Genomic DNA, 25,085 nt, shown 5'->3' with positions numbered 1-25,085 from the left:
TCTTCCTCAGTCACTTCGTCTGAGCTGGTGCTTCTGTGAATGAACTGGAAGTAACAGATAAAAGCTTCAGTTTTCATGCACTTTGTCTTTCTGGTTTACTTCTTTTGCCATATTTAGTGAGTATTTACAGTGCTACTGCTGAACCTACCACTGGAATAGGTTCTTGGTCAACATTGAACTTGCCTCAGTAATCCCTTGTTACTTCTTCTTGAGGCTTTTGCATTGTGCCTCAAAATATGCAGTTTATATTGGCAAAGAAAACCATATAAACCATTTTCAACCAGTTCTCTGGAAAGCTTATACTGAGAAGTTCCCTCCTTAATGTATCTCTGAGTGTTTGTGTCTGGGCTTTGCTTATACACCTCTTTACTGTTAGGGAAGAGGAAGAGCCATCCTGCAAACCTAAGTATGATGTGCACACATTCAGTGTGGCCCCAGCCCAAAGAAGTTGAGGATTGGTTCTGGATTTGTGTACTGGTTAATCCTAAATAAGTGTGAATTAGCTCAGAAATGTCATGTCAAATACTTTCATTTGCTTGCAAAGAAGCAGCAAAATTAATATTTATTTGGGGGAAACTTAGTTTCAGGATCTTCATTCAAAAATACAAAAGTTTCTTCAAGAGGCCTCAAAAAAAATTTTCCAGTTTTTGACTTGCTGGAATTTCACTTCTGAACATATCTCACTAATAACTGTCCTAGATTTTAAGTCCAGCTTCAAGAGGTTGATTATTCTTTTCTGACCTGAGGCAGAAATAGCTGTGTGTAGACTGTCAAATTTTACTTCATAAAATCATCTGGTTTAAAATCTACTTTGAAAGAGCCCTAAAAGTGAAGGCATTGAAATGTGTTTACTGTTTTTAAAATATTTAAATGTGAAGGAGATCTTGCTTTATTGTATTTATTACTACCTAAGTGGAGCTTTCCTTTCTTGGGGGCTACTGTATACACTGAACTTTCATTACCCTTTGGTTCTCATCTGTAGCTTAATTTTCAATATAGCTCAGCAGAAGGATCTTCTGCTAAGATGAACCATGTTTTTTTCTGCCTCAGAAACCATATTAAATAATACTGTCTGCAGATAATACATTATCTGTCACATTAGCTGAACTGTGCTTTCTGAACAAATTTTCCTACGCTACTCTTTTCTGGCTTTTACATAGTGTTAGCTTAAGAGTAACTATTGACATAAGCTTTTTCTGAGACATTAAATTTCTGCCTATTTTTTAACATATAGTTAAATATCCTTGAGATAAGTAAATATATATGAGAGCAGGGAGACCATTTGAGTCACTTGGAACATCAGCAATGAGAGTGCATTGCAAAACTATGAACTGTTTGCTTCTGCAGTAGTATGTGAAGAATAGTTTGCTCCTTAAGTAGCAATATTTTGTTAAAAGTTTATTTAATTTCTTAACCTTTGTGCTAATTTCAAATCCAATGGACTTTCCTGCACAGATGAAAATTGTAAAAAGAAGCTCAAAGATAAAAGTAAGGTTTCTGATGTCTTTCCACAAGCATTCCAGAAGAGCTTTCTGCATGTGATTATAAAACTGCTTTAATAAACACTCTTGGATTGTGTCATCTATAACCCTTAGTTACACTTAAGTGGCCGTATTCTCAAATTTTACTGAATGTAACACTTGAAATACAAAGTTTTCTGATGAAAAGCTAATAGACAAAGATTTGGTTTCATGGAGAATCACGATATTTTGTTTCAAAGTGGAGTGAGCAGATTGTTCTACTTAGAATGCACGCACAAATAGAACAGTTACCTCTTAGTGAAATGCAATTACATTACAGTAGTCCAGATTTGCTGCAAGCATAACTTGGAGAAAATCATCAGAACTGTATCAGTTGCAGTATTACCCAGTGTGTCTGAATAACTTACCTGGAAAGGCAGCTTGTTTCATTCTTGCAATTCATTCAAGAAGGAAGGTGTTCTTTACAGTGTGGTTAAAATGCTTTTTTGCCTGTGCATTTGTCCACCTTCAAATGTTTGTAATGACATTTCAAGTTTCTTTCTTTTTTGAAAGGTAGATTTTTAGCAAAAATTGAGATTATTTCAATTCTTCTTACATTTCTGTATTCCAGAACACCTCTAAAGTCAAACCACACAGACTGTTAGAAATACACGGAGACATTTATGTTCTGTTTCCACATAAATAAGGATTATAGATGAAACACAAAACCATGATCTCTGTATTAGGGACCTTTTTCAAGTTGGAACTACAGTATGTGTTCTAGCATGACTGCTTGTCATAGCAAATACTTGCATCATTTCTATGTGCTGTCCTCATTTCTACATCCGTACTGAATTATGACTAAACACCACTGCACAATGCTTTCTTCATCGTGTTTGTTAATCCTGTTGCTTTGTATAGTGGATTTTTGAGTGTAATTTGGGGTGTTTGTTGACTGTTGAAATGAGGATGTACTTTGTTACACTCCAGTTGTAGTATTTTGTAATTTGGACCTCTTGTTTTGAGATTATTAGATTACATGGAGGACAGAGTGATATTCAAACAGTAATTGTACTCTTGGCTTTCATTTTTTCCTGAAATTGAGGAGTAGGTAAGGTAATTTCATGAACTTAGTCATTTCCTTGGTTAAAAAAAAGTCAGAAAAAAAAGAGGTTTTGGAGAAAAATAGTCCACGTATTTCCATCTAATGTAGAATGTAAGTGGATTGTATTTGGTCTGAATTTGTTCATTTACCTTCAGATATTTCTGAGTTGATACTAGGGTTTTTTTTTTTCTTAATTCCTCACACTGTCTCATTTAACTTGACTTATGTAACTGTGTTGTGTTTTTAGATATAGAGGTACAGAAAATGAAGAAGGCAGTAGAATCTCTTATGGCAGCAAATGAAGAGAAGGTAGCAAAATCATTTTTTTTTCCAGTAACCTTTTTTTAGATTGAGTTATATGTCTTTAAAAAAACCTGCGTGTGTGAGTTTGTCACAATTCAATACAAATCAGATCTATAAGATTCAGGGAATCACTACAGTAAGAAGTGCTGCAGTGCCTTTTAAGGGGATATAACTGGGCATTTATTCCCATGTACATAGAGTCCTTGCAAATCAGAGGAACTGCAATTGACACCATGTTTCAAAATCACAGAATCACAGAACTGTAGGGGTTGGAAGGGACCCCTAGAGTTCACTGAGTCCAACCCCCCTGCCAGAGCAGCTCCCTAGACCAGGCTGCACAAGGAGGTGTCCATGTGGGTTTTGAATATCTCCAGAGAAGGAGACTCCACAGCTCCATCACAAGTCACAGGAGATAATACAGGCCGCATTTCTAAAAGGGCTTTCTGTAAACTATGGATTGCTTTAATGTATGGTTTTGTGTATCTGTATGTATGTGCATTTTGTAGGATGTTTTCTTTTGAACACTAGTACCCTAAATATTTTTATTACTGCTTCCTTTGTACATGATGAATGCATTGTTCTCTACCTCTGACTTAAAGAGGGAGTTAAAATCCAATTCCAAGGACAATTCTGGTGATTAATGGAACAATATTTTTTGCCAAGTACAAGTATTGGATATTGCAAAGCCTCTCAGAATTCTGGGCCCTGTCCCATCCACGCTTCCAATTCTAGTTCCATAGCCAATTACTGAATATTTGTATTTATTATTTTTTATTAACTAAAGTTAAAAACATAGTCATAATCTTCTATTTTAGGATCGAAAGATAGAAGAGCTTCGGCAATCTCTGAATAGGTACAAAAAAGTTCAAGACATGGTGATATTGGCTCAAGGTAAAAAAGGTACTGTGCAGTTTATGAAGTTATAAACTCTACTCACACTTAAACTGTAGGTGTATTGTGACAGTGTTACATGAAATTTTAGTCTTACCTTTGGAGGTATCTCTTAGGTAAAGGTCAGTTCTTCAACAAGTGCAGACTAGTAAATTGCATTTGCTGACTGTGCAGCTGAAAATTTGGTTCCCTCTGGTAGTACTAACAGCTACTGTCATGTCTCTTGTAAAGTTAGTTTGAATGTGATGAATTCCCATGCTCATTCCATTACCTCTTGAAATACTTTTCTGGCCTACGTACTATATTAGCTGCTAAATTTCACCATTCCCTCCACTTGCGTGAGTTTCTTGGGAGGCACTGGAAGCTGAGCAGAGCAGTCACTTAAGCAGGCGTGTTCCTTCAAGCCAAACCAGCATTGCCCCAGCAGCTGCACACACTGTAATAGCAGTGCCCAAGAGCAGCAAAAAATATCAGTAGCAGCAAAGTGGACATCCTGCCAAGATTGAAAGTAAGGCTGCATTGCATAGGAGTCGTCATGTAGCCAGAAGTCAAATCAATAAATTTCCATCTTCTTTCCCTCCAGGCAAGGATAGTGACAGTGAAGACTTCCTGAATTCAGGATCTATCTCCACGGTTTTATTGGACACACCAAGTCTGACTGACCCAGAAAAAAGTCCGTCCCCAACTCCAGTAACAGCATCTCCAATCCACGATGAATTCAACACAAATATTCATGAAGAGGTGTCCTTTTTCTTCTTCTATTAATGCCATTACTTCTTTAAAATTTCGTGTGTGCTCAACTTGTGTTACAAACAGCAAGACTCAGGACTTTTTTCTGGGCCACATAGTTTTAGTAATCCATATCCTTTAGGATAATGTGAATTTCTTTTGAAACCTGCTGGGGAGTTTGATTTGAGTTCAGTTTAATGTATTTTTCTTAATCAGATGGAATCAAGAGATAACAAATAATTGAATTTGTCATGAGAGTGCATCTAAACTATTTTTCATATTAGAAATAGCTATTTTAGGAGCTGCTTTTCATACATCAAGAACTTGAAGTAAACATGCTGGAACTTGTTTAATATATCCTGTCATATTTTAAAGGTTGCAATCATCATTACATGTTTACATTCAGTGAAATTATTAGGATGTCGTCCAATCTCTACTTTTTACAGTCACATTTTCCAGCCGTAAAACTACAGATCTCTTCTCTTAAAGCTCTGAGTCAAGGTAGAGACTTGAACACACTATGATGAAAAATTAACTGAATTGAATATTCTGTAGCTTTTTTGTATCCTCTCTGTGGCACAAGGACAGGAGCAGACCTAAAAAGTGAACTGCTTTTCTTGGTGACTGTGGCAGAAAGAAGTTTAGCAGGCAGTCTGTGGAGGCTTTTAAGATTTTTGCCTGTCCTGTAGCTTATTGGTGCAGCAATTCATACTTCATCTTCCAGTGCCATCTTTTGAGTAGTAAACAGACACTGTATTACAAAGGAAAAAAAGCAAATATTTATTAATTTTATTTTATTTTGGAGGCCTCTTTCCATAGTTTATTGCAATTTTCATTTTTGACTGCTTCATTTGAACTCGTTTCAATGTAACAGATTAATTTTCTTTTTCTTTTTCTTTTTTTTTAAGAATTCCTTACAGATTCACACAAGTATTCTGCAGATTTCAATCCCATCTCTTTCATCAGCATCCAAGAGCTCAGACACTACTGTAGAGAAAGTGAAAACACAACCTAGGCCAGATCCTACAAGTGATTTGAGGTATTATTGCTACCACATATTCTTCAATTGTAAATTCAATATTTGGCATTTAACGAAAGTAATAATCTGCCCATTACCATACTGTAAAGTTATTAGATCCATTAAACAAGGGTAGCATTCACTTGACTAGTGACAGCAAGCTAAGCTTATGTTCTTATTATCACGTTGGTTAAATCTTTTTCAGTAAGTAAGCATTAGTGTGTTGGTTATTGCTTGTAGCAGCACGCATACTCTGTGCCAGCTGCTTCACTAGTAATGAACAGAAGGAGAGAAAAACTGATCCCATGTAATGAAGGACACAATTTTTATTTTTATCTAGGTTTGACATCATGTAGGTTTGGCTGAGATAGTGTTGGCTATGCTAGCAAATGTGTTCCTGGTAATTTGGATCCAGATATTTTCCACAGTTGCTAAAGATTGGTGTAAGACACTGTCCAAACTGTGGCAAAAAGATTGTCCAGCTTATCCTTGAGCTGTTACCAGAGATACTGAAGAAAACTTAAGAGGTGTTTCAAAAGATCAGAGAAAGGAGATAAGGAACAACACTGAGGCTGAAACAATGAAATGCAAAGATTTTTTTTTGATTGTTCATATAGGAACCCTGCCTGAGGTATGCCAAAGCCAGACTAAATATGTCACTGCAGAATCTCAGGGAAGCTGGGGCAGCAAGTGTGTGGCTGCACCCTGGTGCTGTGGCTGAGCTGTGGGTCCTATACCCCAGACTACAGCCTGCTGGATGAACACCTTATGCAGGAACCCCATTGCTGGCTCTTAAAAAGAAAGCAAGCAAAGCACCAACAGCAAATCTCTCAGCAGCGTGGCTAAATTACAGCGAGCCAGTGATCTTTGCTACTTGGTGATGCAGACTTTGTGTATGCTATAACCTCTGCATCTATTTAAGCTCAGTGTGCAGTATCCTCACGCTGAGAGTGTTGAGTTTTCTTTTGTTTTCTTGGTGCTCTTCAGCTCACCTTTGTCTTTTGGAAGACTTAAGACTGTAGAGGAGAAAATTTAGTGTGTTTAGTGCAGTAACAGCTGAAGTGAAAACAGGTTTAAAACGTGATGGGATTTCCAAATGCCATATTTTTTTCATATATTTCATTCTTACAGTGAAGTAAGATCAACACGTTCTTCTCCAGAAACTCATCTGTGTGATAGTCCAGTGTAAGTATCACAACCAAAAATATTTGGGAAACATTAATATGCAACTGTTGACTCAGGCCCCCTGACCTATGTTTTACTGACATGTTTTACAGACACATGTAAATACATTAACTAATTCTAGCCAAGAAAATACATTAACTAATTCTAGCCAAGATGATACTCAGTGCTGGTGTATTTTTCCTTATGACTGTTGTTTTCCAATGCTTTATTCATGCACAAGTACTAGCAATTTATTTTATGTTATTTAGCATCTCTAATTGAGTCATAGATTGTCAATAGACTGTAATAATTACAGTTTTCTGTAGTATGTGCACCCATGGTTTAGTTTTGTTCTTTTGGTAGTGAGGATGGTCAGATGACTACAGTGGAAACTTCGGCCACATAACCATATTCCCCAGTGACATCAGTGGGACTATTTCTGAACACATGTATGTGTTATGACAGTTTGTTAGCAAGGAGCCTAAGACAATTGGCCTTATCAGGTACACAGCATAAGGCTCAGTGGCTGATTTTATTTTGAGAGACTTAGTGCCATGAGGATATTCCCAAAGCCAAATTCTACTTTCTTTGTGCTGGTATAAAGACAGGTAACTTTCTGAGATTCAGTGACGTTACTCTTAACTTTTACCTGGTTGTGGGGAGTCTTAAATGGTAACTTTCTTTTCAAACTTCAGCACTGTAGACTATAAGTCCCATCAGAACAGAGGGATATCTAGTCTGAAATGGAAAATAGAACTATAGATAAAATACTAAGCCATGTTTGACTTAATGTGCTTGGCTTCTTTAAAGATTAAATTAGTCAGAAGCCTGCTGCTAATAATACTGTTTTTCATAGCTTCTGTTTATAGCACTTCCTTTTGCCTGTGTAACTTCTGCTTGTACTTCTGAAAATATTACTTTAAATAAAAAGCCAAAAATATCCAAGGTAGGCATCATGTCACTGCAGCATTAGCATCAGTAATTATGAAGTGGAGGTTTGTAGAATGTTTCCTAAAACTGTGTGGGCTCTGATTACTGCATTGATTGCATTCATTCAGTGTCTTTGTTTTTGAATATATCTCATCATATACTGTTATTTTTAAAGCTGACTCCTGAGAGAGCATTTATCTCTAAAAATTTAATGCAGTTTTTCAGCTTGTTCTTTGTGTTGTTTCAGAACTTCCTCACTGCAGAAGTCCAGCAGTCTGAGCAGTTTGAAGAAGGAGACATCTGAAGCGGTTGGTGTGGGCTCTCACTTCTCCCTCTCCATTAGAAATAGGAATGACATTCTCCACTGATGCTCTGACCTTCTGTTGCCTTCCTCAGGATTAGAGCAGGACTTCTCACACCATGCATTACCAGTGATCACAGACATGTCAAATCTTGCAGATTTAATTAAAGATTAAATTAATTAAAGATTAGCTGTTTGGTCAGCCAAGAAATGGAGGTTGTGGATATTTGGCTACTACCCTGATTCCTGCTTTGGGCCTCCTCAGTTGACTGTGACCGTTAGTGTCTGACAGACTGTGTGTTGCTAATTATATACACAGCTAATCCTTTCCAAAGTAAACCAAAGCAACTGTATTTTCATGTCAGCTCACTGACCTCAAAAAAGTAAGAACTAATCTGTGTGAAATACAGCTTTGAAGAGATCTATTTTGGGTAAAAAGAATGAAGAGATGGGTATTTCAGTAAGAGTTCAACTTAGTATTCAGTTCATCATGGTTACCTTTACTATAATCTGTAAGTTTTTAATGTGTTTCTTATTTTTTCCCAAATAGGACAGAGACTTTGCTGCTCAAAAGCCAACAGAGGTAATGTATGTGTGCCTGCTTGCTTATGTGTGTGTGCACTTGTGTATCCGTGGAGATGCATGGGCAGCATGGATGTTGGAAGGCTCAGTCATCTGAAATGTGCAGTATTTGGTTCCAAAGTGAGAAAATCAGGCATGCAGACAGGATAGTAAGGAGTACATGATGACTGCTGCTATCACTTCTGTAGCAGGCCTAGGCTGTCTCACACGTTCTTTTCTTTTCCCACAAGGATTATCTTTCAGTGTTGTTGAGCATAAGGTTGCCATCTCATCTAATGTTTCCCTCACGTGTTCTGCCACTTGATAATTAGCAACGCTAGCCATTAACTATTATACTGACTCTGTAATTACCTTTGATTAGTATCTCTAAAAACCCTTGGGTATCCAAATTGTTTTTTGTAATATAACTGTTCTCAAAGAGATTGTCATTACGGAGCAGTTACCCTGTGGTGCTGTATGGCATAGTTTGCATGCAGCAGTTGTTGCATGGAAGAAGACTTGAGCAGAGAACATCTACCTCAAACACCACTTCAGGGGGAATGCTCTATCCATTTAGCAAAAGCGAAAGGATCTGTTTGAATAATGTTTGAATTATGAATGGATTTTTCTCCTTTTAAAGAGACAGTGAAACAACCAATAAGGATGAAACTCAGTATAAATTGGTTATGTGATATTTTGGATTTCAGTTCCTGTCATTTTTACTCCTTGCTTGATGCTTACTTTCCTCTCAGCTTGGGCAGTTGGCAAAGTGAATTAGATCATTCTGAAATTACAAAGCGATGACAGATGAAGGGGGCTGTTCGGTGCTTGCCAGAGAGGCAATTCAGCGTGAGGGTCTTGTCTCCTTCTTTGCTTCCACTGTTGCTACAGCTGTAAAGCCTTACAGGCTATATTTTTACCTTTTTAATACATATAAGCTGTACTTGCAGGAAATGAGCAACATCTTCAAGAGGACATGTAATTCTTAGAATTTAGTGATAGTAATTCCTACTCTTGAACTTGTTCAAGTGAAGATCTTGTCTGTTCTTTATATTTTTGCAATGTTTTCTCATATTAACTAATGAGATCAAATGACTCTGCAGATTATCTGTCAGTGGTCATTTTGCATCTTCCTCAATGATACTGACTGTTTGTTTTCCTAACTTAAACAGGTTAAACCTCACACGGAAGGTAATAATTTCGCAACTCTCCCTCCAAAATCTCCTTCTCATGGTGTCACAGGAGATGAGGATAGTTTTGGAACGCGTAAAGCCAGATCTTCCTTTGGACGAGGCTTTTTCAAGATAAAAAATAATAAGAGGACTGCAAGTGCCCCCAATCTAGGTAGGTATTGTACACCTGAGTGCAGATGATTTATACATTGAACAAGGGTTCTAATAACAGAAATTAAGGTTTATTTTTCCTGAGTGATCTAACTGTTCTAAAAAGCTGAAAAGCCAACCTTCGTCTCGCTATGACACGGTGCTGTTTTTCTCAGTAGAATGGTTGGAAAAAGTCAAGCAACAGAAAAACAGAGAAAACCACACTGATGTAACAAAGTAGTTGGTCCGTTTCCACCTCTGCTGTGTTACCTCCCCTGAGACCATGTAATGCATTGCTGCAGCTTTGAATTGCTGGCTGTCTGGCCAGCAACTCAAACGTGGGTTTGAGTTGTGGACGTTCTTTCCTTTGGCTCCATCTCCAGTTTATCTTTCGTAAGATTTTCTGATGTACAGAAATGAGGCAGCTGCACTCAGTCTTCCTTTTTATTTTATGTGTTTATATAGTCTTGCAAAAGAAACTGTGACAACGGGAACAATATTGGTAAGGTTATTCGAGCTCATTTTGAGTTCTGGACTCACGTGGGAGGGTTTTCTGTTTTGGTCTTGTCGTTTGCACAGTGAAGAAATAAACAAAATGTTCTACTTAATGCAGAAGTTGCTTTTACGAGCAGTTGAAACCTAACTTGCATTAGCTGATTCACTGCAGTATTCTTTCCACTGCTTCAGTTCAAGCATTGAGTTGAGTCTGTGAATCAGAACTATTGGCATTTATCTACAATTTTTGGCTCTATTGCACGATATTTGGAGTTTATCTCTGCCTTTCAGAAGCATAAAGGCAGATTATGTTTTCTATGTTGAGAAGAAGTTTATTGCTTTTACTTATCAATGACAATTTATATCTTTTTTTCAAAAGGAGCGACATACCCACACATTTATTGTGCATTGCCCCTATTTTCCCGTGTCATGTGGCATGGGAACTTGCTAGTGTACTTGGAATAGATGTACAGCCTATTCTGAGGGTTAGACTCTTTGCTTTGATTTATTTTATGTGTGCTTGTGTCTAATCACCTGTTTCATCCTGTGATTAATTTGTCTGACAAGATGAAGGTCTTGTAGCTGTCCTGAAGGATTGGAAGATGAGCCGTCTAGAGGAGGCTCCTTTGAATTTGAATGAGTTACGTTATCCACATTTCAGTGCTTCCACCTGTAAAGCTGGTGCCCAGATTCTTGCCCCCACGCAGGAGCTCACGGGAGTCACAGAGCAGGTGACCTCCCTACACTGCTGGGACTGAGGGGCTGCTTTACATCCTATCCAACAAGGAGCTCTACTGCATTTATTTTTCGAAGAGAGAGAGAGATTAACAGTGAATTGGTTATTGTAATCTCCCTGTGATTCATCGTTGTGTGTGACGCATGTGTCTCATGGACCTCCCTCCTTTTGTCTTGTTATGTTGTTGATGTAAGTTTTGAAATGTTTTACCTTGTCCCTCTGCGTGTTCTCTCCCCTTGTGCTGCGTGTGGTTATGTGCGTTGTTTGGATATCTGAAGATCGCAGTCGAAGTGCAAGCGCCCCTACTTTAGGTACAGTAATCCTGCATGTCTGCCTGTACCAGCGCTGTGCTGTGGCTGTTGCTAGTGGCTGGTTATAGCCACACACTTTTCAAATGAAAGCTAGACACCAGAGCTCTGCCTCGAACTCTTGTGCATCGCTAAAAGGAGTTTTCATGTAACATCTGCCCCCTGCTAAAAGTCAGCTGTGCCATTTCTTGATAACTGCTACTAATGAGAGATTGCGGGTTAATTTGCAGAGACCTTTACTGTAACTTTGAGTGCAATGTTACTTACAGACCAAGGCAGCAAGAAGAAGACAGCAGTGTTTTAGCACCAGGGGTGCATCTGTGATGCTGTCCATCTTAGAGCCCCCTGGGATAGCTTGAAGAGTTGTGAAGCAGGGAATTGAGTGTATTTGTTTCTCAGGAATTCATGTAGGGGTACTTCTGAGTGGAAGGGTAAGTCCTCTTCTAAGAAATAGCTGTGTTTATTATGCAGTAAATGAATGAGAAATAACTGGGACAGATTTAGATGGAGGTATCCATATGATAAAAACTGGTCTCATGATGGTGTTCCCTGGGTGGTTCTGGCAAGAGCAGAGAGGAGCAGCAGGGCCAGGTGTTAGCACAGGGAGCTGTGTCAGCACGCGTGGTGGCACCTGCTGACAAAGAGACACTCTTGGCCCTCCTTGGTTTACCTTGGTTGGCTCTTCTCAGAGGTTGTGTCAGGGAGCAAGGTGCATGGAGCGAACATTGCAATACCCGCAAATCTCTGCTACTAATGTATCCAGCCTTATCCTAGTATTCTCTCTTTAGAATGCTGTTTAAATGTGTATTTTACTGTTGTTTTTTCTAAGCTAGAACTTTTTGTACTTGTAAAACAGAATCCACACATGCAAAAGCCTTGTTAGATGCTGCTCTCTCTCACCAGCAAGACAGCCTTATTATTCAGCAGCCGTCAAACCAGAGTGCCCAGAAATCATCCTGCACGTGACCTTGTGCCTTCACTACAAGGTTTCACTTGTAAAACATTGGAAGAAAATGGGACGTATTCATGCGTAGTCCATCTGAAATGCCAAAAACTTTGCCCTGCAGGAAGATACTCATGGGACATGAGACCACATGTCCCAGCAGTATATGCTCTAGCTTGATTCATGTGATTTGTTTGCTTTTCTCCAGCAAGTTCAAGGGTCCATTTCAAAAGCATGATGGTCACCTAATTACAATGCTGTGTGAAAAGGAGGTAAAAGTGGCTGCAGGCCTAACTGCCAGCCTGCTGCAGGCTGCCATGCCACAACTGCTTCACCTCAACAGGCTTGCACTGACTCTGTTCCTCAGCAAGTGTCATCAGCTCCACATGGTGAATTTCTTCAGCTACCTGGCACTTTGTTGGCACACCTCTGCTTATGTAGTCTTATAGATACTGCAGTTTGTTTAGTTTTCTTTTTAAATGGTCTTAAGTAGTCTTCTGCTTTGTTAGTTCAGCTTTTACTAAACAATCTTGTCACAGTTTCTCTTTTGTGGACAGGAACCTTTAGATTTGTTGTCAGTGGAAAACAATGGCTTATAGGTCAAACTTTTCATGTGGGAGGTCATGTGTAGGTTCAGAGATGCTCTCTGTATCCCTTCCGAGGAAAAATGCAGTTCAGACAGAGTCTGGACTTCATGGTATTTCTCTGCAGAGGAGCAAAATGTTCCACATCTTGAAGGAGAATGCTTTCTTTCCAGTAGCAAGGGGAAAGGGCCCTCCTGCTCCTAATGAGGGAGGAATTGTTTGCTGCTGGAATGTCCTCATCAGGGAGCTTAGGAGATAATGGAGGTAATTAGTAAGGTTGCCCACTGGGAAATAATTTATTTTTCTGTGCTCTGGGGACTCTTGGTTCACCCTCTGCCACGGGACCAATTTCTTCCTGGAAGGCCATCCCTGAAAAACAGTGAACTTGGAACTTGATTCATAGATCAGTTCACCAAGCATTTGTTGCCTGGCTTGGATGCAAAGCACTTAGTGCAGAGCTTTGCCTTGGAGTGTTTACAGTCAGGCCCATGAACGAGAAACACATTTTGTTTCTCTTGGATTTTTCACATCCTTTTTTGCCCCATTTCCTTAACATGGAAGCCATCAGTAATTTTAGCAAGAGTTATTCCAGAGTTCAGGAGTGTGTCTGTACAGTCCTGCAGAAGGAAAGCTTGACAAAGTTTTGTTTTCTAATAGCTGAAACAGAAAAGGGATCTGCAGATCACCTGGATCTAGCCAGTTTGCCCCCTCGACCAAAAGAAATAGATGGTTTGCAGGTAACACCGCCTTCTCCAGATTCCAGGAAAAAGGCCAGAGGAATCAAGAAGCTATTTGGAAGGTAAGTAAAAGATGTGAAATGACCATTCTGCAGAACTGAGGATTGCAGGGAATCCAGCTGGGTGCTGGGGTTGCTCCAGCTGATGACTTTGGGAGGAAGAAGGTGGTGGGCTTTGTAGAGGCACTGCTGCACCTTCCATCTTCTCATGCACGTTTTTTTCTCAAATCATCTTTTCTTTTTTCCCATTGCAACTTGTGGCTCTGTAGTCTCTTCCAAGGCAGGTTGTGGCCCCACTTGTTGCGACAGTCACAAGAGCAGGAGCTGGCATTTGAGGGACCCAGTGATGGATTGGTGTTGGGTAGCGGAAGGGCTACAAATGCCACAGGGAATCTAGCCTGTCTTGTTTGCTGTGGTAGGAGCATGCCTTTTCCTTAGCCACATATGAGTATGATTCCTTCCTTTAATCTAGGCTTATAAGAAGTCAGTCCACCACCTTCAACCCAGATGACATGTCCGAAACAGAGTTCAAAAGAGGAGGGACAAGAGCAACTGCAGGACCACGGCTGGGCTGGTCCAGAGACCTGGGGCAGTCTCGCAGGTAAGACAATCAGTGACAAAGTGTGCTGGTGCTTGCCTTCCTGGCAGCTCCAGTCAGGTATGGGATAAAAGGCAGTGCAGTGCTGAAATGAAATGTCTCCTCTCCTGGCAAATGAAAACAGGCATATCCAGGCTGTTTCCTCCCTTGAGAGGTGGTTTTGGCAGGGTTGAGGCTGGGTGGTGATGGGAATCCAGGGTTCTGGTGTTGTGTGAAGCTTGAGTGCATCTACAGAGCTGTGCAGAGTGGAACGTGGGCCCTCATGTGGCAGTGACAGATATCCTCCAGTGTGTTTCCTGCTGCATTTCTGGGATTACGGGTGAAAGTGAATTATTACAGGTTTTTTTTTTTGAGTTTTAGCTACTCTATGCAGCAAGGGTGATTGTGCCAGCAGTATTAATAGACAGTATTTGTTGTGGTGGTGGCAAGAGGTCAGCACAGTGCACTATGGTGCTGACAGTTCAGAGGGAGAGACACTTTCTTCCTTGTAAGGCTTACCTGACTGTGATGCATGTTCTCCCCTGGAGATTGCCCCAGCTTCCACAAAACACCTATGAATGAATGACTCAGGATTTGGTTGTTTTAGGTATGAGAACAGGAGATGGCATGGGATTTATCATTCTATTTTTTAAAAAAATCTTCTGCAGTGAGCTGGACATGCCATTTGCAAAGTGGACAAAGGAACAAGTTTGTAACTGGCTCCAGGACCAGGGGCTAGGCTCTTATATAAGTAACGGCAGACACTGGATACTATCTGGACAAACCCTTCTGCAGGCCTCTCAGCAGGATCTGGAAAAGGTGAGTAGTACTAGAAACACAACTTGTGATGGTTAAACTTAAAAGAATGCTCTTAGCTAAATAATTATTTTAACCTTGCCTGCCTATGTAGGAGTGGAAAGTAATCCCATCGAGTGCTTTTTCTGGATATTGACACATTTAAAATTATTTGTGTGCGTTTTTTTGGGTTTTTTTATATGCAACCTGGTATGAGAGTACTGTCTGATATCTTCGTATAAAGAACCTACATCCTTTAATGCACTACAGTGAGCAGGTGTTTCCTGGAGCTGTATGTGTGCTGAGGGTGACGTTGGTACTCAACAAATAGAAGTATGCAGTTACTGGTAACTTGGCAGGTGTATTCAGTGCAACTCTCTGAAACTGTTTTTATTTCTTATGTGACAGACAAATAAAATAAAATGTTGTCTCAAGCTTTGCTCCTTTCCTTTCTTTCACAGGAGCTTGGGATAAAGCTCCCATTGCATCGGAAGAAGCTTCAGCTTGCTTTGCAGGCACTTGGGTCTGAAGAGGAGAGCAATCATGGAAAACTGGATTACCATTGGGTTACCAGTAAGTCTGTATTGCATGCTGAAGCAGCAGCTTTTTGGGGGGGTTCCTTCTTGTGGCAAGTTTAGGGTTCAAAGAGTGAAAATAATACCTAACTGGTGTTGGGGATATGACTGCCATTAATCAGGAAGAGCTTTGGGTTGTTAATGTTGGTTCTGTCTCTTTGTTAGGGTGGCTGGATGACATTGGCCTCCCCCAGTATAAGACCCAGTTTGATGAAGGAAAAGTGGATGGCCGAATGCTCCATTACATGAGTGTGGTGAGTAAATGGCTTTCCTTGTTTTGACATCTTCGTTGTGATCTTAGTTTTTACTGACATTTAATGCACGCTAACATTCATCTAGACAGCTCTCTGAAAATCATGTGAGTCTGGAGAGATCTCCTGCATAGTTATTAGGTTCTCTTAACGCTTTCACCTCTTCCTCTCAGCTGTTCTGTAGGAGCATTCAACAGCCAAATCTTGGCCCCACAAGCACTCAATTTATGGAGCACTGGAGAGCTCCTGGGGCTGCTTGGGCACCTCTGACACTGCATACAGCCTCTCTCACATCCCTTGGGGCTGGCAGAACCAAACAGACATCTTACAGGGTCTGGTGTCTCTGTGAAGCCAGGTCACAGCAATCTGGCTTGTAGCTTCCTAGAGTAGAAAGTTGGCACAAGTGCCACGTGATTACCATGTGCAGATTTGAGTCTTGCCCCAGATGGACAGGATCTATTGAAAAGAAGCTAAAGCTGGAGGTTGCTCTTGCAGCACTGCAAAACCTACACATACACGTATGTGGTGTACCAAAAGCATAGAGCTCACTCCAACAGTTAAACATGTTTTATGAGATGCCACTGTTTTCAGAACTCTTGCACAATTCATAAATTGAGAAAGGAAATTCTCTGCATAATTCTAGGGAGAAAATCAGGAGAGTTGAGAGAGTCAGAGATGCTGTTAGTGCTGAAAAGTTATTTCAGGATTCTGTGTTTGTGTACACTACATCAGAGTGTTTAGAGGACTGCTTGAAACTGTGGTGAGTGTCCTGTGCTGTTAATGCTAATACCTGTAATGTAAAGTAAACAGAAGCCCTGACAGTAGAACTCACCTGCATGTATTTCCTATATTCTTTCCATCTTTAAAGACACAATCTTAATGTGAAAGAGCAAATACTAAGCAAAAGCCCAGTAAATAGGTAATCTTGAGCTTGAGAGGAGCTGTGCATGACATTGTGTGATGTGCTCAGGCAGCTTCTATAAGCATACAAAAGTATGCAAATGCTGTGGTTGCATTTCGTGCAGCTTTTTACTGTTCAGATTGCTGTCAATAGAAGTAGGTGGAATGTTTTTCTTCTCGACAAGCAAACGTTGTCTAGTTATCTATTCATGTGGATGCCTGCTGTATGAAAACCAAAGTGGTTTTCTTTGAAGAGAATTGCAGCTTTAAGAGCCAGCTTGTTTGAAAACAGGATTTATTATTGACATTTGCATTATGTATTTAAAAATGTACAGCACAGTGTCAGCTCCTCACTTTACTGTGTCAGGTGAAGCCAACCGGTTCTTCTCTGAGGTGTAAATGAAAACTGAACACTGCCAATATTATTTCCTTCTTTGTAACCAAGAAGTCAGTCACACCACGGGCAGTATACAAGTTGCTATTTTATGCCTCATTTGCATGTGTTTTGTATATTCTTTACATTAGATTGACTACCTGACGTGATTTTGCTGTTTAGTGCATCACAGACGAATACTTAGTACTTGCTGCTTACATAGTGTTTTCATGTTTGTTGGCTTCAGTTTTTTGAACTGGCACACTAATATAAAAGTAGGAGGCAGCTTGTTTCTTCTGGTTAATCTTGGAGACCTGATGCCAGTAGGTTCTTCTGAGCTTAATCTTGCGTTGGGAAGCTTTGTCTCTGTACTGAGTGGATTAGCACTGAGCGCTGATAAAATGCAGCATAGACAGCAGTGTGAAGGATCTCCACTTTTTACTCTTTTTTACTCTACACATTGGCCTTTTTTCTGTGAAAAGAGAGAGAAAACTGATGGGTGGACAGAGGAGAGATAGGAGCTTTGCCTTTGAATTAGATATTCTCCCTGTCAGTTCCATTTAAAGTTAAATCACTAGGAATTTTTTTAGACAGTGTTTAACCATCAAGTTACAACAGCAGATTCAGTGTAAATAAGCAACTAAATACAACTGTATGCAGAGTATAAAAGAAAACTTCTAGAAACTGCCTGGAAATTCACCCTTACTCAAACTAAAGTAGCAAAATAACGTGAAATAGAAACTCTTTTCTTAAGTTCATTATAAGGTTAGCCAAAAGCAATTAACTTTTTGGACAAGCAAATAATTTCATCTTCACTTATTCTGACAAAATTATAGAACAGTCTGCTGTTTGTAACATACAAGTGGTGTTAACACATAGCAATCTAGGTTAACCCTAGAATAATGCATAAAATCACTTATCAGCCAACTTGCACCAACAGAGCACCAGACTTTGAGACACTTGGTGACATAATGAGGATTACATTATAACTGGAGAGCCTAACTTAGCAAGAATGCAGATCTCACAGCATGTGACCACTTCTGCAAGGTAGGACAGGTTCTTTGTTTGCAGCCCTTCCTGGAGCTGCAGATCTGGGAAGTCTTGCCATGCAGGTCACATAATCTTTCATAAACATTTCCCATGTCTGAGCTCCATGAATGAGAGAGTATCTGATTGTTTTGGGTTAGGCATGCTACATTTCTGAGGCTAGGCATTGGAGAGAAACCAGAGAGAGCTGAAATGTGGCATCTTCCATATTGCACATATTGCAAAGTTGTCAGCAGGTCAGGATATTGGGTTGTACTAACAGCCTTTACTAACCTGTGAGCCTTGTCTCAACAGTATGTCTCCTTTGCTGTTTTCACTATGCGTGTCTTGTGAGTTAAGTCTACTTGGTTGCCAAAAGGCGCTTTCTCCTCCTTCTCAGTTATTTAAAGGAGCTCTGAGTACAAGGAGGTGTTAATGGAGCCAGAGCAAAACTGCTACTTGCTGCTGTAGTCATGAAGGGGAAAACTCGCCCTTCCCAGCTTTCGACATGTGGAAGCTCCTGGTCCAGCCGAAGGCTGTAGCTGGTGTCAGTGCAGGGAGAGCAGACTGTGTGGGCAGCATCTCGTTCCTTGATGTAGCAGAAATTGTCCTCAGGAGATGTCTGACTCTTTCTTTCTGTGAACACTGTCGGGAGCCTAAATAGCTTATATGTATGAGCTGTAACATGAGTTCCTCTTGAGATTAATGTTTCAGTAATAAGTATTGTGAGGATCAAGATTTTAGAGAAAGAACTGTCTCCTTTATTAGTATCACCTATGCTTTGCAGAGTGTGGCTGTGTCTTGGCATGCTCTTGTGTGCCATGTGTGAACAGGGATTCATCCTATACTGAAAATGACCTGACTGTGCAGTTATGCAGTGGAGTGCCTTGTCACAGAGGCAAGTTCCAGGCCACCTGTGGAATGGATGGTTTGACATTAATCCCTTGTCTCGTGTATTTACATGTAAAAAATGACATTTTAAGCTAGAGTCCACGTCTGTTGAGGAAGTTAGGCGTTGGTTTCACTACAAAGTGCTCTTGTATTTATTAAATCCTCCTTCTTCTTCCACAGGATGACTTGCTGTCCTTGAAGGTTGTGAGCGTCCTCCACCACCTCAGCATCAAAAGAGCCATCCAGGTTCTGAGAATAAATAACTTTGAGCCCAACTGTCTGCGCAGGAGGCCATCAGATGAGGTACTGCTTTAAGATGGAGCTGTGAAGAAGAATCCTCCAAAGTTTTCTTCTGGTGTCTCTGATTATTTCTCTTCTACCAATTCCTTTCATACTGTCTGTTTCCTGTTTTATTCTGTTTCAGTTTTGGTTTCCTTTTTGTCATCTTATTCCCAAGTTTCATGTCCTGCTGAGGCTACCTGGAACACAACTTTTTTTTTCCTTCACTTGCCATGGCCCCGAAGTCTTGTCTCCTTACTGAATCTCACCTTGCTAACAACTATCCTTAGTCTTTGATGTGGGCTCTTTAACATAAATAGTCTTGAACTCGGTGCACAGCTTCTGTCAGGCTGGCATAAGCATGAAGTCTGTGGCTGTGTCAGAATTTTCTCTGTAAAACAAGTTTAGTCTTCTTATCAGGCAAGAAACTGCCACTGATTTGTGATCGAATAAACATACACTGGCTAAGACAGTGGGTGATAAAGAGTCGTGTATTTAGATTCCAATGCATATCTGCAAGAGAAGCACACCAGTTCTTGGAGCTAGCTAGTTTTCAGCTCTACTAGTAAAAACTGCAGCTAATCCTAGTATGCAGCAAGATGCTCAGACTGCACGAAGTATGATACAGACCTGTTCACTGCACTCAGGAACACAGCTCATGCTGTTTGGCACAACCATCTTGCAAGGGGGCAGGAAAGATGATCACTTCCCAGTAGGATAAACATAAGCTAGGCTGCTGTGATAAGATCTTGGCTTAGAATTATTGGAAAGATATCCTGTTATGAGTGCACAGTACTTGAAACTTAGTGATTTCACACCGTTCTGCCTAGATGGAAGGCTTTAGACTTTTCCTGTAATGGTCTGGAAAGTATCAGAAAGGTAGATCAGTGTCTCCATCAGCTACTGTCAATATTTTAACTCTTAAGAGAAGGGTCAGCTTAAGAAACTCGGGAGAGCTCAGCATACTTAAACCATATTCAGTGCAGAGATAGAAGATTTCTGATGAAATTGCAGTTTACATCTGCTCTGAAATCTTCCAGTGCTTGAGGAGTGTATGAGGTTTGGTCCAGACCCAGTTCCACTTCAATATTGCTGCAAGATAGCAATCCAAAGAAAGTAGAAAGTTTTTTTCTCAAGAGAAAGGTGGCATTAAGGACAGGAGAGGCTTGTTTCAGTAAAGATTGGGGTTGGGAAGCCTCCTTAACTGCCTGTTCCTCCTGTTCACAGAGTAATGTCACACCTTCTGAGGTCACCCAGTGGACCAATCACCGTGTGATGGAGTGGTTGCGCTCTGTTGATCTGGCAGAGTATGCACCTAATCTGAGGGGGAGTGGTGTGCATGGGGGACTGATGGTAAGATACTCATAAGCTTACTCTATTTGATTTCAAAAAAATCATGACTGAGAATTACCAGTTCTGTCATTTTTCATGCACACACACATGCTTTTATCTTCTTTTTCTTCTTGATAATAAGTTGCTGTCAATATTTATTACCCAGTCATTTAAAAGATACAAACAGCTTAAGCAAAGTTTGTTTGGAAAGCTGTGAATTTGTTTGCCTGTATCCCCTTCACAATTTAATGTCATTTTCTGCATCCCAGCCTACGACGCTACTGTGCTATTTCACAGCCACCATTCTCCTTCCTACACGTGAACATGTTTTTCTTATGTGGGGAAGGCTTGATTCTTTAGGAAAATCTGTGATTTCAATGTCAAAACAGCTTTGTTTTTAATTTCTTTAGCATGAAATGTTCCAGGCTAGAGACTTACACTTGTAGAAGTTTGTTGTGATTGAGACTTTTATCCCTTTCCCAGACACTTTGTTTGTTTATTTTACATCGTTCCTTTGACTACATTTTCTAGAATTAAAGAAGATGGTGGGTAAACATTTTGTTAGAGCTTTCTGTATCGTGTGATCTAAGGGCAGATTTAGCTCTTCCTTCTTTCTTGCCAGTTTCTATTTATAAATCAAGAAAGAAAGGCTGGAGATAGCATTTTATGAACGCTTTAACTAGTTAACTTTCTTCTCCATCTTCATTGTATATTTCCTCTAAAATAAAAACCCTAAGCAATTCTAAAAAGTGTCTGAGCTGCACATCCCCGTTGATGTCCTTGAAACCTCATCAGACTGTCTTCAGCTGGACTCTCTCTGGTTTTGTTAATAGGTTTTGGAGCCACGTTTCAATGTAGAAACCATGGCCCAGCTGCTGAACATCCCACCAAACAAGACTTTGCTGCGACGGCACCTAGCGACTCATTTCAACCTCCTCATTGGGCAGGAGGCCCAGCAACAGAAACGTGAAGCCATGGAGTCCCCAGACTATGTCCTCTTAACAGCAACTGCCAAAGTTAAGGTAGGCCGCTTGTTCTGGGTCCGTGTATGCTTCCAGGCAGACATTTAGATCTCCAGTGTGCAGCTTTATCCATTCCTGGAGGCTGTTCAGTACGGTTTGAGAAGAAGGGTTGGCTACTGATGTGAAAACAAACAAAAAAACGACATTAGAGCAGGACTCAGCAGGTATGGGTTTGACTCGTGTCTGCTATGAACAAACCACATCTCAGCTCCTCATATGTGCTAAAGAGAGATGGCACTCTTGTGGGTTGTCCATCTGACAAGCAGTGACATGTTTGGGATGGAGATAGTCCCTTACTGTTTATATGCTTGTGGTTTTGTGCAGTGGGATTCTGATAACATTTGGGATCCTTTAAATATTTTTGTAGTAATGATGGAATGAGGGGACGCATCTTTTGGATGCAGTTATCAGGAAATAGAGCTATTCAGAAAGCTGTTAGCAGTGGAATCTTAATCCTTCATCATCTGCTTACATTGAAGCACCAGTTGCAGAGACGTCTGTTACTTCTTCACCAATTTTTAAGTTTCTGTAAATTTTCTTTTCACTTGTAAGCCAAAGAAACTTGCCTTCAGCAATTTTGGGAGCCTGAGAAAGAAGAAGCAAGATGATGTGGAAGAGTACGTGTGTCCAATGGAGCTGGGGAGGGCCTCTGGAAGTGCACTGAAGAAGGGTTTTAAGGCTGGCCTGGATATCCGAGTATACGATGATGATGATCTGGACAGGCTGGAGCAGGTAAAACTCTTTGTAGTCCATAACTGTGCTGTTAAATTTGGTGGAAAATCTCTCTTTCACGGTGAAACCTTTCCTTTCCTTTGGCACGTGAAGATCCTTGGTTTTGACAGTCACAAAGCACCACTCACCAACACAAACATGTCTCTCAGCCAGAGAACTGCAAGCTGTGAATGCAGCGCCTGTAAGACTGTCTCTGGTGTAACTCTGTCCTGACAGGGCACACTCATCCCTCGCTCTGAGCATGTGGGCTGTAATAAGGCTTGCTGAACTAAATTGCCCTGCATGCAAGGGATTCATTATGCATTCATTATTCATTATCTGGGTGCTTTTTTGTTTTTTTGCAGATGGAAGATTCAGAAGGGACAGTGAGACAAATAGGAGCGTTTTCAGAAGGCATCAACAACTTGACGGTAAGGCTTATAACCGTGATCTGTAGAATAAAAATTCTTTTTATCTAAAGCAGGTTTTTGACTCTTTCCTCATTTCCTTTCTAGCACATGCTGAAAGAGGATGAAATGTTTAAAGACTTTGCAACTCGCTCTCCTAGCACCAGTATAACAGATGAAGACTCCAATGTGTGACAGCAACCAACAGGCACTGATAAAGGCTCGCTTCCTATGTGCAAGAAACATCATCACTAGATGTGACGGGCAGCAAATCTTGTACGTTACATCTTGTACATTACGTTGCTCTTGCTTCTGTTTGTTAGAAGTAATAGTGGGGGGGAATAATTTAAAGGAGAACAGAAAAAAAAAAGGTGCCTACTCTAAAGTTGCCATAAGAAGCACCCAGACACTGGTGAATGGAAATCGTTTTTACTATATTTAATGTACAAACTGGTGATATGTTTCAGAGTGTTGCATATAAGTCGACATGGTATCATAGTGCACCGTTTTCTTATTCACGTCCTGAGATAATCCTTTGTACTGTTACAAAGTAATGCAAATTGTTAGGTAGAAAAGCATTGTGCCTGTAGATGTCAATCAGCTTTCCCTAGGCCCTGAGTTGAAGATGTTATCACTATCTTTTTCAAAGGCCTTTGTCCCACGCTAATGCTAGTTCTGCCCTTCCCTTGGTATCCAATTTAGGATTTTAGTCCTCTGTGTCCTGCTTAATCTCCCCAGTAGCTCTTTACTGTTGCTTTTATTTTTATACTGTTTTATAAGAAAAAAGAGGTATATGAAGTACATCTAAAAGCAAAAATTTAAATTTTGTGGCATAGAGTGATGGAAAGTTTGAGATAAGGGGAAGAGGGGGAGAGAATTGTAAAAGATTATCCCAGTTTGCACACCAGCTGGTTACTGGAAAAGGCAGGCTGACCTTTGGAACTGTTTGCTTTTGTTGCTTTTTACTGAGTTCACAGTTTAATGATCTTCCATTTGGGATGGAGCAGTTGTGAAGCGTGCTTTCTTCTAGCAGTGACTTTTGGGAAGCTGCAGATTTCAAAATGTCTTCTTCCTTGTTCCCAGCAGCAGTAGTTATAGCATTCAAAGTTGGTAACACTTCTGTGACTTAAAAATGTTCTGGAGAGTTTTTCTTCAAGTCAAGAGTACTCCCTGCACATGGAAGGGATGCTTCTGTGCTGTGACTAACGTGGAGATGGTGTAGTTGCAAACAAATAAAGCTATATAGAGAAATGTATAGGAAATATATTACTTCATTATATTAAACCTAAAGTGGAACTTTTCCTTAAAAGAATGCAAATATCAGACATGTTGCTCTTCATTTTAACTTCTTAGAGCATAACTATTTTTTCCTTGAAGGTCACATGATTTTAAAAATGTTAGCTAGCCAGTGGAAGTTTTTTGTCAGGCTTTCTGTATTGCGAGGTGTCCTAGCCAAAAGCAAACAAAAAGTGACTGTTTATTGCAGCAGTCTTTTATACAGTGTTGAACATTGCATGTATTTTAGCTCAATGGCATGAAGCTTCTTTGCTTTATAACAGGGGGAAAAAAAAAAAGTCCAGCTGCTCCTTGTGGATGCTGTTTGGTTTTGACAGGAGTTTGGCGCGCGTTTCATCACTGCCAGTGCTGGAAGTGAGACTGTTGCTGCCACACTGATGTGTGGTATCATGGATTTGTGCTGGCCCTGTGGGTAGGAAAGGAAGGAAGGAGCTTCCATGGACCTTAGAGCAGATGTGGGGGCAGACCAGAGATGTGTTCTAGCCTTATGAGCTGTTATCGGTCAGCTCGTTGTTCTGTTGTCTTTTTGGTTTCTCTTTGAAAGATGAGCAGTTTGGGCTAACTTTCCATGTGCAAAGGTGAAAACTGTGACGTGGACCAGTTGTGTTACGTGCAGTGTCAAGTGCTGCCATCCTCTCTTCGGTAGCTGGAGCCAGGCAAACGATCCCATATCGCGTTCATGGAGCAGTTCGTGCCATTTTCCATTCGTCTACAGACAGATCACACCTGGTGCTTTATCCACAACTCCTGACTGAGGAGCACCCAGAAGTGATTTGAAGTTTGTTGTTTCTTCCTTGGCAGTTCTGGGGCTAGTGACACAGTGCTATGTGCTGAAACAGGGACAAGCAGACGCTCTCAGATTTTTTCTCTGGTGCTTTTAACGAGCCTATCAGCCCACGATCATTTCTTTTTAAGTGCAGTGGAAGTAAAGTTCTGCTCCAGGCACCGTTTCTGGGTCTCCTAGTAGTAGTTCAGAGCTGCCAGTGAGTCAAACCGTGGTTGCTTTGTGGGGGTCTGCAGGAAAGCAGTGATAACGGTGGGAGATTTATGCGTGCATGTGCACA

The 25,085-nt window shown here is 40.5% G+C and overlaps 1 protein-coding gene across 14 annotated transcripts in view; it reads left to right on the top strand.

The window, feature by feature from the left end:
* The window catches only part of PPFIBP1 (PPFIA binding protein 1), a 98,186-nt gene extending 75,182 nt beyond the window's left edge, over positions 1-23,004 (top strand). For 5 of the 14 annotated variants that reach the window (XM_065742463.1, XM_065742460.1, XM_065742454.1 and 2 more), the window contains 21 exons: positions 1,456-1,488; positions 2,813-2,874; positions 3,684-3,768; positions 4,343-4,500; positions 5,397-5,527; positions 6,638-6,691; positions 7,848-7,908; positions 8,452-8,484; positions 9,632-9,806; positions 11,294-11,326; positions 13,508-13,649; positions 14,059-14,187; positions 14,832-14,982; positions 15,420-15,531; positions 15,699-15,787; positions 19,155-19,277; positions 20,481-20,606; positions 21,419-21,607; positions 22,160-22,339; positions 22,684-22,749; positions 22,834-23,004. In XM_065742463.1, coding sequence (XP_065598535.1) covers positions 1,456-1,488; positions 2,813-2,874; positions 3,684-3,768; positions 4,343-4,500; positions 5,397-5,527; positions 6,638-6,691; positions 7,848-7,908; positions 8,452-8,484; positions 9,632-9,806; positions 11,294-11,326; positions 13,508-13,649; positions 14,059-14,187; positions 14,832-14,982; positions 15,420-15,531; positions 15,699-15,787; positions 19,155-19,277; positions 20,481-20,606; positions 21,419-21,607; positions 22,160-22,339; positions 22,684-22,749; positions 22,834-22,920 — 2,219 coding nt within the window. In that variant the 3' untranslated portion in view covers positions 22,921-23,004. The remainder of the gene's footprint in view (positions 1-1,455; positions 1,489-2,812; positions 2,875-3,683; positions 3,769-4,342; positions 4,501-5,396; positions 5,528-6,637; positions 6,692-7,847; positions 7,909-8,451; positions 8,485-9,631; positions 9,807-11,293; positions 11,327-13,507; positions 13,650-14,058; positions 14,188-14,831; positions 14,983-15,419; positions 15,532-15,698; positions 15,788-19,154; positions 19,278-20,480; positions 20,607-21,418; positions 21,608-22,159; positions 22,340-22,683; positions 22,750-22,833) is intronic. The other 9 variants (XM_065742461.1, XM_065742457.1, XM_065742462.1 and 6 more) reach the window with 6 other exon arrangements.
* The last annotated feature ends 2,081 nt before the right edge of the window (positions 23,005-25,085 follow it).

This window comes from Cyrtonyx montezumae, unplaced genomic scaffold (genome assembly GCF_038088225.1).
Source record: "Cyrtonyx montezumae isolate F1298 unplaced genomic scaffold, pur_monq_1.0 scaffold_3, whole genome shotgun sequence".
Taxonomy (NCBI): domain Eukaryota; kingdom Metazoa; phylum Chordata; class Aves; order Galliformes; family Odontophoridae; genus Cyrtonyx; species Cyrtonyx montezumae.
Note: the sequence above shows the minus strand (reverse complement) of the source record. Positions and strands in the feature narration are given on the sequence as shown.